At 39.5% G+C, this 18,661-nt stretch overlaps 1 protein-coding gene across 3 annotated transcripts in view; it reads left to right on the top strand.

Moving 5' to 3' along the window:
• USP9X (ubiquitin specific peptidase 9 X-linked) overlaps window positions 1–14,067 on the top strand; it is a 111,479-nt gene extending 97,412 nt beyond the window's left edge. For all 3 annotated transcript variants that reach the window (XM_077342901.1, XM_077342900.1, XM_077342902.1), the window contains exons 41-45: window positions 42–130; window positions 4,629–4,785; window positions 5,169–5,381; window positions 7,799–7,894; window positions 9,618–14,067. In XM_077342901.1, the coding sequence (XP_077199016.1) occupies window positions 42–130; window positions 4,629–4,785; window positions 5,169–5,381; window positions 7,799–7,894; window positions 9,618–9,752 (690 nt within the window). In that variant the 3' untranslated portion in view covers window positions 9,753–14,067. The remainder of the gene's footprint in view (window positions 1–41; window positions 131–4,628; window positions 4,786–5,168; window positions 5,382–7,798; window positions 7,895–9,617) is intronic.
• Window positions 14,068–18,661: the final 4,594 nt, after the last annotated feature.

Here is an 18,661-nt window from a genome sequence, read left to right as displayed (position 1 = left end):
ACAGCTTTTATGTCTTCCTCACACTTCATTCCTTTTTTCAGGTTGCATATTCCTACACATATGAACTTCGGCCTTATTTAGATCTGCTTCTGCAAATCTTGCTAATTGAGGACTCCTGGCAAACACACAGGTTAGCACTTTAAAATTTTGTGTTCAACACTTTCCCACCTTTTGGAATGTGAGATGTGTGAAGGAACCCTAGTGTTTTACTTTAAGCGTGACTAACAGATTTTATTAGTTTTATGGAATAGGCCAAAGAAACTCATAAAAAATTCTACTGATAGTTCTGGCTCCCAGAGGGAATGTGGAACACATACCTGCTCTGGGGCTACTTGGTCAGGGCCCCCTCCCTCGCAAACAAACATACAAAGACTCCCTTCCCTCCTCCCCCTTACCTGTTGGTTTCCCAACCTCCTCCTTGGTTCCTCCCCCCTTCCTCAATCACAAACACAGAGACTCCCTTCCCCCCTCCCATTTCCCATCATACCTGTTGATTTCCAAACCTCCCTCCCTCCCAAGCAAACATACACACACAGACTCCCTTCTCTTCTCCCCTCCTCCCTCCCATTTACCTTCTTACCCTCAGGCTGCCTCCGCTACTGCCTCAGCCCCTACTGGCAGTGCAGGCACTGGCTGGTCCCTCAGTGGCGGTACTGCCTTGGCCTCGGAGGTGGTGCAGGTGCTGGCGGGGCCCCCAGGGGCAGGTTGACTACTGCCTTGGCCTGGGGTTGTGTTGTGGCTACTGGCTGGTTCCCGGGAAGCAGCAAGGCTGTTAACTTGTCCTCCAACAGTGGCACAGTGGGTTGCTGCCTCAGCCTTCTCAGCTGCCTTGGCTTCTTCTGGTGTGCTCCCTTGGGTGAGACTACGGACGTCACATCCATAATCATATCCATTTGAGATGGCGCACCAGAAGATGTTCCACATCAAAAAATAGCTATGGAAACATAGACAAAGAGTAATCATACTCATTCTGTAATCTCTACGCACACCTTAGTATGAACATTTGATCATTCACATAACTTGTTTGACTTGTGCAAGAGCTGAAAGCACTTGTGCCACACGACATGTTGCTCTGGGAAATCCTTCATCCCTCAGCAGCAGCAGTTGAGGAGTTTGCTGGGGAAAGGTGGTAAAAATTGCCATGCCCTCTTATCCTATTCCAGTTAATTTGCTGCAGCTTTTAAATAACTGATTAGAACAATAATGATCAGTGAAAGAAATTCAGTAATAAAGCGATTAAAGGAGATGAAGTCTTTACAACTGACGGTGAAAAGAAACTTGAGGGGTGTGGACTAAAATAGGACAGATAACTGAGATAATGGCAGTTTGATAGTATCTTATAATTATTCCAAATCATATTTCAGTATTTAAAAATTCTGCCTTGTTAACAGAACTAGGCCATAATCCTAGGCAATTGGAAGCAAGCCCTGCTTGAACACGAGGCTTCACACAAGCATATGTAGCATGGCAGAATCAGGATGTTATAAACAGAACTTTAAAAGATTGACAGCCCAGTCTTGTGTTTGTCTAGTCAAGAGTAAATGCCTTCAGGACTTGTTTCCAGTGAAATGTATATATAGGATCCACTCCTGCGGAGCGGATTAAATAAAGGAGTAAGGGCAAGTTGGGAGGAGTTAGGGCGGGCTCTGTCTGGGATAAAAACTCAGAGGGGTGAATCAGGAGCCGCAAAGCAGCTCCTGATTCGGCCCTCTGAGTGTCAATCCTGGGCGCCTCCCCATTGCCTCCTTGGCCACCATAGACTGCACGTCGATGCGGGGAAAGGAGCAGGGACGCCGCATCTTCGACGCAGCGGCCCTGCTACTTTTCAGCCGTGCACCCTCCCAACTTGCTGGGAAAGGAGCAGGGATGCCGCGTCAAAGACGTGGCGGCCCTGCTCCTTTCTAGCCGCACACCCAACACACTTCGACGAGGAGCCGGCAACAAACCACACGGCTCCTACGACGCCTTCTGCCTGCCACCTACCTCCCGCCGACCTTCAGGAACCTGCCGCCCCCGCCAGAATCAGGTCAGCCACCGCCCGCCACCAACCGCCGCCTGCCGGTTCAACCCCCCCTTCCCTAACTACCCACCCAACATCTCCCCCTTCACCCCTCCTCCCCCGCACCCACCAACCCTGCGCCATGTCCAACACTCCCCAACATCCAGCCCTCCTCCGTCACGACCCACCCCAACACACCACAACACAACCACCCCCCACTCCGCCGTGCTTCCCCACAAAACCCTACCCCCCACACCACCCTTTGCCCCGCCACCCATCCACACATACTCACACAACACCGCACTCGCCCCCTCGAGAATCAGACCGTTTTCCCCCGCCTCGCGATGCCGCCGCCAGACCGCGCGACCGGCCCGGCTGCCGCGACTCCAACACTGTGGACCACACATGCGCCGAGTCTTCCCCGGCCAGTGGTCGCTTGCGCCCATTTTATTTACCAAAAAAAATGGGCTTTAGTTCTAGTTGTAACATAATTTAAGAGATGAATCTCAATATTCTTTTTTGTTTATGATAGCAACCAAGAACTTTCTCAGTCAAGCAGCTGAATTATGCTGTAAAGCTGTTCTGCAATAATAGTGACAAGGCAGATGTTTTCGTACTCCTTTTTGAAGTGGAAGATGATTCCTAGATTTTCTTTGAGCCTTCTTAGATTGGGGGGGGGGGGGTTAAATCTGTAATGCACTCATGCTTCTATCAGTTTTGCTATAGTGATAGTATGGGAAGTATACAAACCTAAACACTCTTAGGAGGAGTTTACTGAATGGTTAAATATACTGGATGAAGCAGATACAAAAATGTTTATCAGGAAAAAGGTAGTAAAAGATTTGGGCATATGTAATATGAAAAACTAAACTTCATTGCTTTATGTATGTAGGCTTTTAATATTTTCACTTTATTTTGACTTCAGCACATTGACTATTAAAACTTCTGTGGACAAATTACTGGGTTTGGGGTGAAATAAAAAAATGCTGCAGAAAAATAAGCCTGAACTGATTCTAGATTATTTGAACTGTTCCTAGGTGAACAACTCAGTCTGAACTGACCCTTAACCTAAATTATAATTGTCTTGTATATGTTCTCTAAGTTTTCATAACACAATGAATGTCTATTCCGTCTCTGTAATTGAACACTTAAACTTGTTTCAGTGAGTCCAGACTTGGAGCTGGAGCAAATAGTCTTGTTTTGCTTCATTTATACTTCATTTTTTCCCTAATAGGGATCCATAGTGGCTTACCTAATTCTCCCTTACTTTATCCTCACAAAACACCTGTGAGGTAGGTTAGGCCAAGAGTGAGTGACTAGTCAGAAATTGCATTGCAAAGTGGGGGTTCGAACATGGATCTCCTAGATTGTCATCAAATCACTATACCACACTGGCTCACCTGTCCATTTCAGATTCACATCTGAAAGAAACTTTTATGTGTATTTGTGCTGTTCTAGGAAGTATTTATCAGGAGCTGCCTCAATTAATAATCAGTAATGCCTACTCATGTTTAACATAGTGGGATGGATCCTGTGAAAATGTTCAGCTAATGAAGGTGGGCAACTCTTACGAGTTCTCGCCTCATACTATTCTGGGACATCCTCTCTCCACCCAGAGTAGCATTTTGAGCTGTAGCAGAACTGGAGAGAGATGAGGAGGAGGAGGAGGAGGAGGAGGAGGAGGAGGAGAAGGAGAAGAAATTTTGCTTGGTGGAAACACCTCCTATTGGTGGAGAATTATTGTGGTATCCAATCTGGTGTTTTTTAGGAAATCAACCTTTTACCACTTTGACTTTGTGCCACTTTAACACCTTATATAACATAGTAGATAAATTCAGGTGGGTAACTGTGTTGGTTCCAAGCAACAGAACAAAATTTGATTCCAGTGATGTTTTTAAGACCAACATAGTTTATTTCTGGGTGTAATCTGTTGTGTGCATGCACACTTGATATCAAAAGTATCTGATAAAGTGTGCATGCACACAAACCACTAGAATCAAAACTTTGTCCTATAGAGTAGCGATCCCCAACCTGTGGGCTGCGGACCACATGTGGTCCGTCGACTAATTGGAGGTGGGCCGCGAAGGACGCCTTCCTCCCCCCCCCCCGGCCCTTTACTTCATCCACGTTCCGGCAGGCGCACATGGGACTATTTTGTTGCAGAGAAATAAGCTCAGGGTTCCCATTGATTTGTCATTGTCATGAGTTAAAATTTCCATGAAAATAAAATGTTCCTTATGTTCATTGTTGTGGCGTGTCTGTATCTTATTTTGAAGGGTTTGATGTTTAAACATTACCATAGTGACCAGAGTCAGAGAGCGTTAGGGCAGTGGGCCTCAGTAAAATTGTCAAGCATTGAGTGGTCCCTGGTGATAAAAAGGTTGGGGACCACTGCTATAGAGTAAATAAGGAAGAGATAGTAAATGTTCATCCAAGCCACTTAGACAGGTTTAGAAGCACTGTGCTTCTAAATTCTATTGATATTAAAGGTTACATTGCAGATAAAGAATCTTTGTTGAAGTATAACTGAACGTGAAAGTATGATCATACTGATGTACATATTTGTCACCTTTGTATGTAATATTCTGATTGTTCGTATGTTGTGATTTTGTGCACCACCACCCCCCAGGATTCACAATGCACTTAAAGGAATTCCAGATGACCGGGATGGACTTTTTGATACCATTCAACGCTCTAAGAACCATTATCAAAAAAGGGCTTACCAGTGTATAAAGTGTATGGTAGCACTCTTCAGCAACTGTCCTGTAGCATACCAGATTTTACAGGTAATTCATTTCAGTATTTTGTGTTCTCTTCTGATTTAACTGAGAATTGTTTCTCAAACTTTAAAAAAGCACAACGTATCCTGCTATGAAAAGAAGAAAGGGTTTATTTGAAACTTAGTTACAGCAGACCTGCAAAATCACTTTTACCTAAACCCACTGTTTCCTGTGTTTTACACCAAATAAAAGATCAAATATTTCACTCCCCCACCTGGTAGATAGCAAAAGGTCAAATCTTTTTCCACCCATTTTGATTGCAAGAAGTCATTTTTTAATTGAATAGAAGGGCGTGCTCCCAATAACAAACCAAACATTCTTATAAAAAGCTGCTTAATTAAGTTATTTGACAAAGTATCAATAGTGAATAATTGATTTTTTCTCTGTAGAGCAATGGAGATCTGAAGAGGAAATGGACCTGGGCAGTAGAATGGCTTGGGGATGAGCTTGAGCGTAGGCCATACACTGGTAATCCACAGTATACATATAATAACTGGTCCCCACCAGTCCAGAGTAATGAAACATCAAATGGTTATTTTCTGGAAAGATCACACAGTGCAAGAATGACCCTTGCAAAGGCTTGTGAACTGTGTCCAGAAGAGGTAAGAGCTAATTCACATTTCATGTTGCTTTTTAATTTGCAAGCTCTCTGATTTCTTTATTTTATTATAACTAAGGTGTGGAGTTTTAAATGAATTAAAAAGGGGGAAATTGCAGTTCATTTCTAGGTGGAGTTACGTGCATTTAAATCTATTAGCTTTAGTGGATTCAGAGGAGTTGTTTCTGCTTGGGATTGCACTGTTGGTATTGCATTATTTTATTTTTTCAATGGGTTCCAAACCGTACTGTTAATTGGCAAACCTAGTTTCTTTTCTGAAGAGTATGGATTCATCCTTTTCTCAGCTGGAGTACTTTAGGATACTTACCTCCTTATACATTACTGCATATGCTGTGGACCAGGGATTTGGAATGTCCATTGTGGGTACAAAGGGCTTTTTGTTTCCTGCTGCACTGGGAGTGTAGTTAGACAAGGATGTTTGAACTTAACAATATATGACAGCTGCACTTCTCCTGAGTGCATAGGGGGTGCAGGAGCAACAGAGGGTGAGTGGGACGTGTGATTGGTTTAGGATCCTTCCGTACACTCCTTGGAGTTATTGAATGTGCTCTGAAGCAGCGGTTTCTGGCTATACTTGGTGACCTACAAGTATAAATATATAATAAATAAAACAAGTCCAAATCTACTTGTTATGGAGACCCATCCAGGGCTGCCCCAATGTTTTTGGGTAACCCTGGAAAACTATGACTGTGGCACCCATCTAGTCAGCATTCCGTTTTCTGCCGTAACTGTTTTGAGAAACCTACAAATATTGCAGCTGCCCCCACTATGAACGGCAAGCAAGTGGCATTCCGACATACTCAGTCTTTGCATATGGAAGTGTCATTCCAGCCTCTGACTATCCGTTCCTCCATTATTCCATTTACTCCCCCCTTGAGATTCTCACTTAGCCCTTGAGACTCTTGTTGGTCTCTAATATTGGCCCCTTTGTACACCCCGAGGTTTATTAGTGCTTAGAACTGGGTTGCTTGCCGCTAGTTTTGGAAGGTTTTTAAGATTGACTGGTTGGGTTCGGACCGTTTTAAATTGTTTTATGGGGTTTTATTGTGGTTTTTATACTGATTGTTAGCTGCCACAAGCCTTCGCGGGAGTAGCGGGATAAAATATAATTAATAGTAACAACAATAAGGTGCTGCTGGACTCCAAATCTGTTTTACTGCAGACCAAAGTGGCTGCCGTGTGAAATTCACTCTGGAGACCATCAGGGCACGTTTTACTTAATCAATATGTATTTGCAGTGAAAGAAAAAATATCAACCATGACATTCTTTAGAATGTTGATCAAAATTGAGTGGATCAAAAAAAATACCCAAATAAAAGGGAGAAAAGATCTGGCTTGGGGAAGAATATCTAAATCACTTTTGCTCCTCCCTGTAGTTCCTTGTAGGCCCATACCTTTCTTTCTAATAGTAATGTTCATCATTTGTAAATTAAAGTACACACACACACACGCACACACAATGTGGTATCTCCATGAACCTTGGAATTCTGGGCGTAGCTGGGTATCAAAACAAAAAAAGGAGAATTCACTTTGATAAATGCATGCTGACCTCCCTATCTGAACCCATCAAATAAATTGTCATCTGATAAGTATCGCCCTCTTCCTCTCAACAAATATAAGGCACCAGGCAAACAGCAGTGCTTTTTATTACTTTTGTACTGTTATAAAAATATGTATTAATTCATTTTAAGATTTTAAATTATGTTAGCAAATTGTATGCGGCATTGTTGTTACCCACTCTGAGTTGTTGGGGAAGGGTGGGTTAGAAATGAATTATTATCACTATTTTTATTATTAATCTTTAGTGTCCTGGAGCAGGCTTTCTCAAACAGGGTTTCATGAAAACCTTGATGGCCCTTGAAGGGGTTCCTAATTGAGTGGGGGTTAATTACTTTTTATATATTTTTTAATGTGGTAAACATTTATTGGGTGATATGACCTCTGATTAAAATTAACGGTATCCCTCCATCTTTCATACTCTTAAGTGTGAAGGGGAAAGAGCCCTGGAAGTTTTATAGTATCCTGGATTTATGGGGAGGGGAAGTGGTGGTAGTAGTTAAAAGCAGATTTGGGAGATGCATGCACTTTGATGCATGCACAGATCATGCATCATGGGGAATATTTATACACCCTGTACTGCTGAGGTTGGAGCTGCCTTCACTATTCTCCTTACCACTTCCTTTGCTCCCTCTAACAGTCACTTGTGGTAAATACAGGAGGCAGAGGTCCCCTGTGAGTACTTGCAGATCCCCAGCTTGTAATTCTTAATATGATGTGAACAAGTATTTTGCCTTCATAAACTAAGTCTGGAATATTCAGAAACTTGTGTCACATAGGAATAAGAAAGGATCTAGCCTGGGAAATGACAGTAATTTTAATCAAAGTGGTATTCATTTATAGGAACCAGATGATCCAGATGCCCCTGATGAGCATGAGTCGTCCCCACCAGAAGATGCCCCACTGTATCCTCATTCACCTGGCTCCCAGTATCAACAGGTGAGCAGTGATTTACTTTAGAGAACACCACTTCTCATTTAGGTGTCTATATTAGCTTCAGCTTAAGCAGAGATATGTTGATGATGTTACTTCCTTAGGTATAAATGTAAAAGCTTCACAAGTGCATAGGGTAAGGTGACCAAATTTTGACATTGGTAAAGCGGGACACCATTGACTGGGGGGGTTCTTGATTAAAATTTGGTCTATATGGAGTAACAAAGTTTCATGGAATGTTTCATAGAACACAAAAATAATTTCATAGAACGCAAAAATAGTATTGTAATATATATATTTTAATTTCAACATTAGTACAATTTTCCTATGGGGCTATGAGGATGCCTCTGGAGGCCAATCTACGCTGTCCTATCCATTAAAAGGAAGGTTTGTCAGGCTGGGATCAGGGAAACAGGATGTCTTGCAGAGTGCCTGTTCCGTTTTTTAAAACATCTGGTGTGTCCACATATAAAATCATTTTGTGGAAATTGGCTATCTACACAACTTTTCTACCATTATAAACAGGGTCAGCTCAAAAATATCAGTCTGCTTATACACACATGCAGAACAAATGTATATCTTACATATGATGCTTCTGTCTCTTACTTCTCTGGAAATCACTCTATACAGAAAACCAATGATTACAAAATGCCCAGAATCTCACAAGTTTGCAAGAAATAATTGAAAGTTTGATCTTTGCTCTGTTGTATAGTTAGTATATAGTAGTATTTGAGTAAGAAGTTCCATGGCAACATAATTGGAATCAAAGATATGTTGGATGCTCACTTTTAACACTTTCTCAAAGCAGAAATGAAGTATGAAATATGTTCTCCATGAACACTGTGTGCCAAATTCAAGTGTGCATACAGAAGATTAAACTTCTTTTAAAAGCCAAATGTCCTGAAAAATGTAATGCTAGTTCCGAACATTGAAATAACCCCTGACATTGCTCACATTTGTGAGTTGTAGACAACTGCACTGTTTGTTCCCTTATCTTCCCGAAATCATTGTATATACCCCGGGTCTGTTAATTTCCTCTCATGCTCATTTTCCTTCATCTTGCTTTCTTTACTGATGTTCTCAACAGATCAGTTGGTAAGTGATATAGATCACCCACAAGTTAAACCACATTGTATCCACCAGCTCCCTTATCTGTTAGCCTGTGGTGTCTTCACTTTCTCACGAGCTGGCTTTTTCACCTAGAACAGGCACAGTAGCTATCTTTTAATTACAGGTAGAGTTTTGTAATTGATCTAATTTCATATTACACCAAGATTCATAAATATTTCACACTGATCAGCTTAGTAGATGTATTTAAAAATAGTGTGTGTTGAATGCAAAGTACCTAAAGTCTTTTGGGTCAGTTCATCTTAAGTGTACTGTATGTCCCCTTGGAAGAAAGGTAATTCTCTGTTTCTGCTTTCTTGTGCCAATTAAAAATACTTTCTCCTCACTCTCCTTTTCAAAGGCTGACTTTAATGAAAGTCATTCATGTGAGTTGGGCAGCATTTTCCACGCCTCCTTGGTTCAACTTTTGCATGAAGTTTGAATTCAGTTTGTGTGCAATAACTTTAGCTCTCACTTTCAGTGCAGATTTATTCTAAATGTGTAAAAGATAAGGGTACGTGTGTTCAGAAGAAGCCACTTTAAAGTACAGATTGTTGCTAACCTGTTAAGTTGCTATTTATAAAGACAAAAGCAGTTACTATTTTTTCTTCTTTTCCCCCAGAATAACCATGTGCATGGACAACCATATACAGGGCCAGCAGCACATCATATGAACAACCCTCAGCGAACTGGCCAACGAGCACAAGAAAATTTTGAAGGCAGTGAAGAGGTTTCACCGCCTCAGACAAAAGAATAATGGAAATGCACATATATTAACTTGTTCCATCAAGACTGTGCACCCAGGCCTTACAGTCCAACTTTTCTCTGTTTCTGGCTAATATTTAGAAGAAAAAAAACTATTCCTAATCAATATGGAGTGAAGAGTCTATTCACTGTCTTATCTGCAGAAAATTGCTGTCAATATATAACCTGCCTGCAGTGGAAAGTGTATAGTGTTTTGTAATAAATGGCCTGATGCTAATGTGTAAATGGCAAAGGTGTATATAGTATATTAATGTTTGACTGTTAATTCTTAAGCAAGAAACATTTTTTGTCTTGATGAGACTCACAGATCTACAACAATTAATTTCTTGATATATCCGCTACGCTCTACAACCAGTGTTGCCTGCCTTAGGGCAGATGGATCAACTCCTTTCCAAAAAAAGAGAAAAAAATAGCAAGCCTCTCCATGTCAACCACAAAAATAGTTTCATGTAATTCTTTGCCACTGGAGTCAATTTTACTATGAGCAACGTAATGAATGGTAACCTTTTAATTATTTGGTTGATGTGGAAAATTGGTGATGTAACATTGTTTCTAGGTCTTTTTTCATTGCCTTTTTCATTCTGGTATTAGGTTAATCACTTTGAAGCTATAGTTAAGCTGTAACATTTAGCATGGCTTCACACCAAGTTAGTGTAGCCAATGAGGGAAGAAAAATTACAGTTGTCTAAAGGTGACAACTATTCTTCAGAGCCTTTTCTTCTGACATCTGGATTATTAAACGGGAGGGGGGTTGGGCAATGTGACAAACAGGTGGTTTTCAGTTGCACATATGTTCCTCACATCTAATGTTTTCGACAATTCTGTCTCTGGGTGGGATAAAAGAACACTTAGTTTTCAGTAATAGGAAATTAAAAGATTTAAAACAAATATGCAAATTTTTGCTATGCCAGGATGCCTGGAGCATAATAGACTGTATTTGGTGTGCTTGTTTTGTTTCTTTGGTAGAGCTTATTTGATAAACTTCTAACACTTTCCTTTCTACTGCATTGCAGTGAAGCGGAAGTCAACAAAATCACACAATACTTGTGAGTGCCACTGCACCAAGTTAACTTGCTGGTTTTCTGCTCGTTCACAATTCTACTTGAAAGCAAGAATTGTCTTAGCTCTTTATCCAGTATAAAATAACCTTAGATGCAGGGTTTGATTATTAAAAGAAAAACTACTGGTTAGTCGAATACAAATCTGAGGTATCTCTCTATTCCAGAGTAAACATTTGTTTAAAGACTTCAAGGAACGCATCAGTAAATACTGTATTTAAATTAAAATTGGTAACTTGAATGTGTGTAATTATTTTGGAACCTGTCAAAACCAAATACCCCTGCAAAACAGATACAGCCCACCCTATACTATTTAAATATTTGCTGTTTTATTTTATAGAAATTATTTTGCTGAATTCACAAATAGAATTTGATTTAAGAAGACCATTTTTGTCCTGTGGTGTGTGTGTGCTTTTTTTAAAAAACAGACTGCACAGGTATTTGAATTCTGTGCACTATACCGAATTCTGGAGCTACAGTCGCATTGAGATTTGGTGGACAGAAATTTGATCGTTGACAAGAATAAAAAAGGAAAACTGTAATAGTTTCTTAATGTGACTATCTTGTACTTTTGTATGTTTTATATATACATATATATTTAATGAGCACAAGCTTGGTGGTATTTTTTACAACTGAGATGATACAAAAACACTGCTTATCAAACTGATGATTTATAGTTAAATTGAACAAGTGAGAGAATCACAAATGCGTTCTTTTGCATTTAGTGTAAAGAGATAGTCTTAAACCATTTTTAAATATTCTGTGTAGCAATTATTTTACCCTTCCAGTTTTTCTCTAGCAATTTGTTATGTTTATAATAGCATTTAATTGGATTGATTGACAGAGTTTGAGTGAAACATTCCCCATCTATTGGCTATGTTTAGTTTAACTCAAAATATTAGCTGGCTTTTGTATTAGAGCTGCAACATAATTTATATTCACTTGGACCAGTAATTACTGTTAAATGTGTTACAAAGACTATCTTGCATACAGAAACATGGAACTTTTAAATTCAGCCTGGTAGGGAGTGATTACACATGAAATGATTGTGAAAAGATGTGTTTTAAGAAGACTAAGGTTGTTACTTTCACAAGGCTGTAACTTTTCTTGTCATAGAGAATTACTAAGATGATCAGTTGGGGAGTATTATGGTTAATCTTTTTTTCTGGAAGAGAACCTTGGAAGACTAAATTTAATGTGTGTCAGGAATCTTAGAATACCCCCTTAACCTATGGGCAGTGTTTCTGTTTATTCATTTAAGTAAAAATGTTCTCAACTGTAATTAAGGCATGCTTCTGTCAGAACTTCAGTAGTCACTTATCCAGCTATATGATATTATACCTCAATATTCATGGCACATATTTTAAAAGTCCTTAAAGTGCCTAAAGGTTTTGTTTTACTTTTGCCAGTAATTATTGAATCCTAATTCATTGGTAACTGTTACTGGGAAATACTTGGGATGGGATCCAGTCAGCTCTTTCACTCAGCCTCACCCAATCATTTTCCTGATAAGCTGCAATGTTCCTCACACATTGCTTATATCCATGCAGGTCATGTGATTCTCCAGCATAGCCAAAGGAGATACCTCCTTCATGTCATCTGCAGAAAAACTGGTTGCAATTGACCCCGTCTTCCATAAGCGATCCATCCAGCAGTAACATAATCTTGCGTTTTTGATGACATCAAATACTTACAGTGAACATATGTTGGAAAAATATTTAGTGTGTATGTAATGAGTGTGTGTGTGTAAGCGGCTGGACCTTACTAGAGGCAGTTCTGGGTGCAATTATTTACCATTGTGGTCAGTGAGTAAAAATTTGAATTTTATTTTTGTCAGGCATCGCTAAGCCAACCTAGTGATGTTGGTATGTTTGGCTGCCAATTTGCTGGATTTTGGAATGTGCAATCACTTTGGGAGAGCATTTGATTGCCAAAAGTCAAGAGACACTGCTTTCAGCTTTCTGTCTCAAAACGAAAACCCAACAACAAAACCCTAAACTTTCTTCTTTTTAGTTTCGGGAAAAAAATGAAAGGATGGCTACAGCGTCCTCTGAGGAATTTTTTTAAATGTCATTTTAAGCTTCATAATTCTTTAGCTTCTTCAGTCTCTTAAAACGGACTAGAGTTTTTGAAGAATTGGCTTAAGCCTCAGTATATTTATTGGTTTGTTTCCTTCAACAAGTTATATTTAGACGGACTACTTATAACTGGGTATGTATCAGAACTATGAAAATCATTGATACTGCTAGTTAATTAAAAAGGGAAATAAACTGGTGTTTGAAATTGGGTAAGACCAGAATGTGTAGGTTGTCCTTCTGTACTTTTCCTTTATGTGGAGATGAAGGTGGTCCTGAACCATCAACACTGGTTTTTCCAGCATGGAATCACATTTTATTGACTAGGGGCAAAAAAACACGTGTTCATTTTCATATTTAGAGTACGTTTTCCTAGTTCCCTAGATATTATTATTCCTATTGCACACTTCCTATTCGTTTCAGTGGAGCTTACGAAAAAAATACTACCATGGTCCTGGGGACCATTTTCATAGTATGTATTCTAAAAGTGTGATTGCTTCCCAGTTCCTGTATCATATACATGCTAGTAATATTAGTAAAAGTTACATGATTAAATTTATTCATTTTCTAAAGTGCTTTATAAAAAGAATTGTAACATTTTAGGTAATTCTCATAGCACTTTAGGAAGACTAGTTTCAGAAAAATGCAAGCACTTTTTCCCATGAATAGTAGGGCAGAGAAACAAAGTAGTGGTGTATGTGGGTTTGTTCCTGTTTACATGTTTCACTTCATCATGCCCATTGAATAGCGAGTAGCATGTGATAAAATGCCATCATGGGTTGAATGCCTTAGGAACAACTTTTTGTATTATCTCTCTCAATCCTCAGCTGAGACATTAGACAGCAGCACATCATCATGTGTCAGTGAAGTGCTTGAGCGCATGTGTGCACTGCTCCTCAACCTGTTATCTGTCTTTGGCCAGCAGGGAAGTGCCCTTGTCAATTCCAGTCTCTCCATACATTAAAACATCCCTAAAAGAATAGATAGAAAAGCATTTTGTCATGTTGAACTTCTATAGTGAAAGCACCATGTTTCAGACTTGCATGCAAGTAGGGATTAGTGGAGATTGACTAGAATGTCTGAAGAAATTGCTGTCCTTGGAAAACTGCATGCAGCATGAACATTGTTGCAGAAAGGAAAATCTGCCACTATGAATAAACACTTGTGCAAATACTGTTCCATCTCCAGTTTTTGTTCTCCTAAACATTTGGCTTGATTACTGGTGTCAGTGAAATATTCAATTTAGTTGGATTTAATTTCTGCATTATAACAGCAAGTGGACTTTGTTTGTTGTACCTGTAACAGCCTCTTTACACCATAGGTGTACGAGATCACTTGAAGCTGTTTGGGGCACTTCTGACCAATGTAGATCCTTGCAGTTCATAAATTTAGTTTCACTGATATTAGGTTAGATGGTTACAAACGTGTGCAGTTGTAGGACTAAATCCCAGGAGTATTAGATGTTTAAATTAAAAATAATAAAGATTAGTAAACTGACAGGTAAATTATAACTTGCTGTGAAATGGTGCTTAAATAACATCAGAGCAACAGTCTGTTTATTGTGGATGCATCCCACAACTAGGTTAATCTCACTGGTGTATGATATTTATCACCTGCATACAACTGCTTTCTGGTTCCAAAACAGTAGCTGATTCATGCATTCATTTTGCTTTACATGTTAAGCAGTTCTGGCTACCTTAGAAATGCATCACTGACAAAATTAACATGAGATCAGTTAGCTAAACCACCAGCAGCAAACCCTGTGGTCTCTATGGCTGAAAATGGTGGTTCCATCATCAATGTGGGTAATGCTACTGGTTGTACACCTGACTGTCCAGTATGGCAATTCCACCACTGAATACAAAAAAAAATCTGAAGGAAAATGACGCTGCTTGTTTAACAGCAAAATATTAGTGTGCTGATTATGTCACTTCAGAACAAGTTGTGATAAAGCCTTGGACATCTACTTGTAACTGCCATGGTAATTCTCTTGCCTTTTTCTCTTCAGTACTACCTTATTTTCCTACTTTTTGTAGCATTTAAGAATTTTCGAGGATTTAATGCTGATTGTTGGATTAAATTGGCTAGAGTCTAAACCTACATTTCACCCCCTAGGACTTAAACAGCTCACCACATTTTAGAACACTTCTCAGCTACTATGTTCCTTAGAAGGCTGGCTATAGGAGATGCAGGTTTCTTTTGCAACAATGGCAAACTCTGGAGTCCCAGGTGGCATGTTCTTTAAAGTGTTCACTTGTAAGATTGGCAGCTGGAGGCCAAACATCATCAGAGCCATCTTGGGGCTCCAGTTGCCAACTCCTGTTTTTTTATTAATTGTTCCAATTACTGTTTTCACTGTAGGAGGCATCAGTTTGATTGGGTGAACAAATACACTGGCTACACTTGATTTTTCTGTGGGTTACAGTAGGACTTGTTTCCCACAAAGCTTTTTGATGTACATTAAGCATTCTGCATTTTGCATCTCTGGCACTGTCACCACGTTTTATAGATATATTTGTGGAATGGAGCAGCAGGACCAGGTTTTGAGGACAGTATTTAATGAGCACTGATTACATTACAGCTGGAATTAATACTGCATACTGTAGAAGAAAAACTGAGATTAGAGAAACAAGAATAAAAATCTTTTGCCAAAGATTATAACTGGAAACCATGTTTCTATTAACCTGTTGATGAGATCGATGTAAACACAAATTGCATGTTCCATTGTATTTTTGAACATAATGTGATTATAAAGTCCATGTATCTTGGGAAAGCAGCTGATGGAAAGCTTTAGCCTGTATCTTGGACCTGTTCTACCTAAAGCAGACTCTTCATGAATCTTAACATTCCACATCTGAAGTTGAACTTTTTGTATGTAGATGAACAACAGACTGATAAAATTTTCAGTGTAGGTTTTTGCCATCTAGATTTATTGGATATAACCAACAAGATTTTGTGTATGGGAGAAAAATAGATCTCCTGAATTTCTCCTGAAATATTTTGTTCTTGCATGATGCTAATTTAATAGACTTGTACAGTTTTTGGGGAAGTAAACATTTGTAAATACTTTTTTGAAGTATTTTGAACTGAATAGTTGTTTCTCCAAAATGTTACTCAAAATGTCCTTTTTATTGCCACCATTTTGAATAATGGACACCTAAAGTGAAACTGGTATAAAGAGTTTGCATAACATTTTGCATTTACCAATTTCATTTTAGGACTGATGTTTGTGTTTTGTCTGGAATGTACTACGTTTGTATGTCACCAATAAATTTCCAAAATACATAATTTTCAATTTTGGTTTGAATTCAGACATTTGAACCAAATTAGGTTTGTGAAATTCAGAGTTACATATTTAAGACAGCAAAAATACAAACAAATGAATTGTTGAATTATTAATTCCAATGCTTTAGTTTTGCATGACCTTAAAGCACTTTCCTCTGGTCTAAGGAGCCAACATGTCACCAGAAGGTTGCTTGTGCTGACAAGACAGTAGCATCTGTGGAAAGGATCCCAATCCAAGTTACATATTTTAGCACGTAAGTCATCTTAAGTTTTCTAAAGAAAAGATTTTCTAGGGGCTAGATCAGTGATAATGACTTATCAACAGATTATCATTTTAATTGGTGCAAGAACTTCTGCCTGCAGAACACTATTTTTCTATCTCCCTCCTCTTGAAATGATCTTTCTGTGCATCTCATCTCCCAGGAACTGGACTTTAGGGTGGGCTTTCTTGGGGTTGCTGCAGGAGGGAGAAAGCATAAGTCCCTGGTTCCAACTAGTTAATCAGTAGGGCTTCTTCACTGTGAGCTGATTCTTCTGCCTTTGAGCATAACTTATTTTTACTTATAAGTGCAGTTAAAAATGTCAGCCTTGACATTCCATTGTATATATCCTGCTTCAGCAATAACATTGTATATTAGTTTAATTTTTTTTCAATCAAAAGGGCTATGGTATTTTAGTATATTTGCTAATTCTGCTGTTATCTATGCACCCATTTATTGCTTAATCCTATGAAATAATTCCGATCCTTGAAAATTTGTGGGAATAAAAAAAACTAGCACTGATACCTCTGGTTAACAGATGTTACTTTATGCATTTTGCTTGTGGATTCAGACTTCTTTCAATTCTAAAAATGAACGTATAGTCTAATCACCCCATCTTGTGGTAAACTCGTCATAGAATAATTTAAAGGACACAATTTATCTAATTTTTTTCTAATAATGCTATAAAAGACCCCCGGCCCAGGAGGTATACACCTGTACAGCTGTTTGTCTCTTTTAAGGGTTATGGACATGCTAGTTTTTGGGCACAAGCTGAAGTGCCGTGAGAAGCTGGATAGAAAGTTATTTTATCAGAGTTTGATATAAGGGAAGTTTGAATAGCTGCTTCATAGTGCACTTATGTTTCCTGCATTTTCATGCCAACCTTTCTCTAGAGAGCTGCAGACAACAGTCAGTGGGACAAAGGTCTTGGCTGTCAACTTGATCTACTGTACAATCTAGAAAGCATTCATGTGTTCCCATGAGTCTTAATGCATACCTCATAGTTGGAGGGGGGGAAAGCCTGCTGGACCAACAATGCCTGGATGCAGTTGTTTACATCTGTTCTTACCTTAGTGAGAGCTCTAGACGTCTTGGCATGCCTTATTAACCAGGTTTCCTGTAATTCTACACATTGCTATCCTGAGCAATGACACCTTCAAGGCCACTGACTTACACTCATAGAATCATAGAGTTGGAAGGGACCTCATGGGTCATCTAGTCCAACCCCCTGTACTAGGCAGGACACTCACATCCCAGTCGCTCATCTACTGTAACCTGCCACCCCTTTTCCTTCACAGAATCAGCCTCTCCATCAGATGGGTATCTAACCTCTATAAAAATTTCCAAAGATGGAGAACCCACCACCTCCCAAGGAAGCCTGTTCCACTGAGAAACCACTCCATCAAGAACTTCTTCCGGATGTTTAGATGGAATTTCTTTTTAATTAATTTCATCCCATTCGTTCTGGTCTGTTCCTCTGGGGCAAGAGAGAACAATTCTGCTCCATCCTCCATATGGCACCCTTTTAAATACTTGAAGATGGTCATCAGATCCCCTCTCAGTCATCTCCTCTCTAGGCTAAACAGACCAAGCTCCCCCAACTTCACCATCTTTGTTGCCCTCCTTTGGACACGTTCCAGTTTGTCAACATCCCTCTTCAATTGGGGTGACCAAAACTGAACACAGTACTCCAAGTGAGGCTGAACCAGAGCAGAGTACAGCGGTACCATCACCTCCCGTGATCTGGACACAATACAGCCCAAAATCCCATTTGCCTTTTTAGCCACAGAGTCACACTGCTGACTCATGTTCAATGTATGGTCTACTAAGACTCCTAGATCCTTTTCACACATGCTACTGCCAAGACAAGTCACCCCCATCTTATATTGGTGCATTTGGTTTTTCCTACCTAAATGCAGAACTTTACATTTGTCCCTATTGAACTTCATTTTATTCAGTTGAGCCCACTTTTCGAGCCTATCAAGATCATCCTGTATTCTGTTGCTGTCTTCAGTTGTGTTTGCTACCCTTCCCAGTTTAGTATCTGCAAATTTAATAAGTATCCCCTCTAATCCCTCATCTAAATAATTTATAAATATGTTGAACAACAGGCCCCAGGACAGATCCTTGGGGTACTCTACTTGTCACTCTTTACCAAGAAGATGCTGAACCATTAACAAGTACCCTCTGGGTACGATTTGTCAACCAGTTATTGATCCACCT

The sequence above is a fragment of the Paroedura picta genome, chromosome 6 (genome assembly GCF_049243985.1).
Source record: "Paroedura picta isolate Pp20150507F chromosome 6, Ppicta_v3.0, whole genome shotgun sequence".
Taxonomy (NCBI): Eukaryota; Metazoa; Chordata; class Lepidosauria; order Squamata; family Gekkonidae; genus Paroedura; species Paroedura picta.
This window is presented reverse-complemented; position numbering and strand designations above follow the sequence as displayed.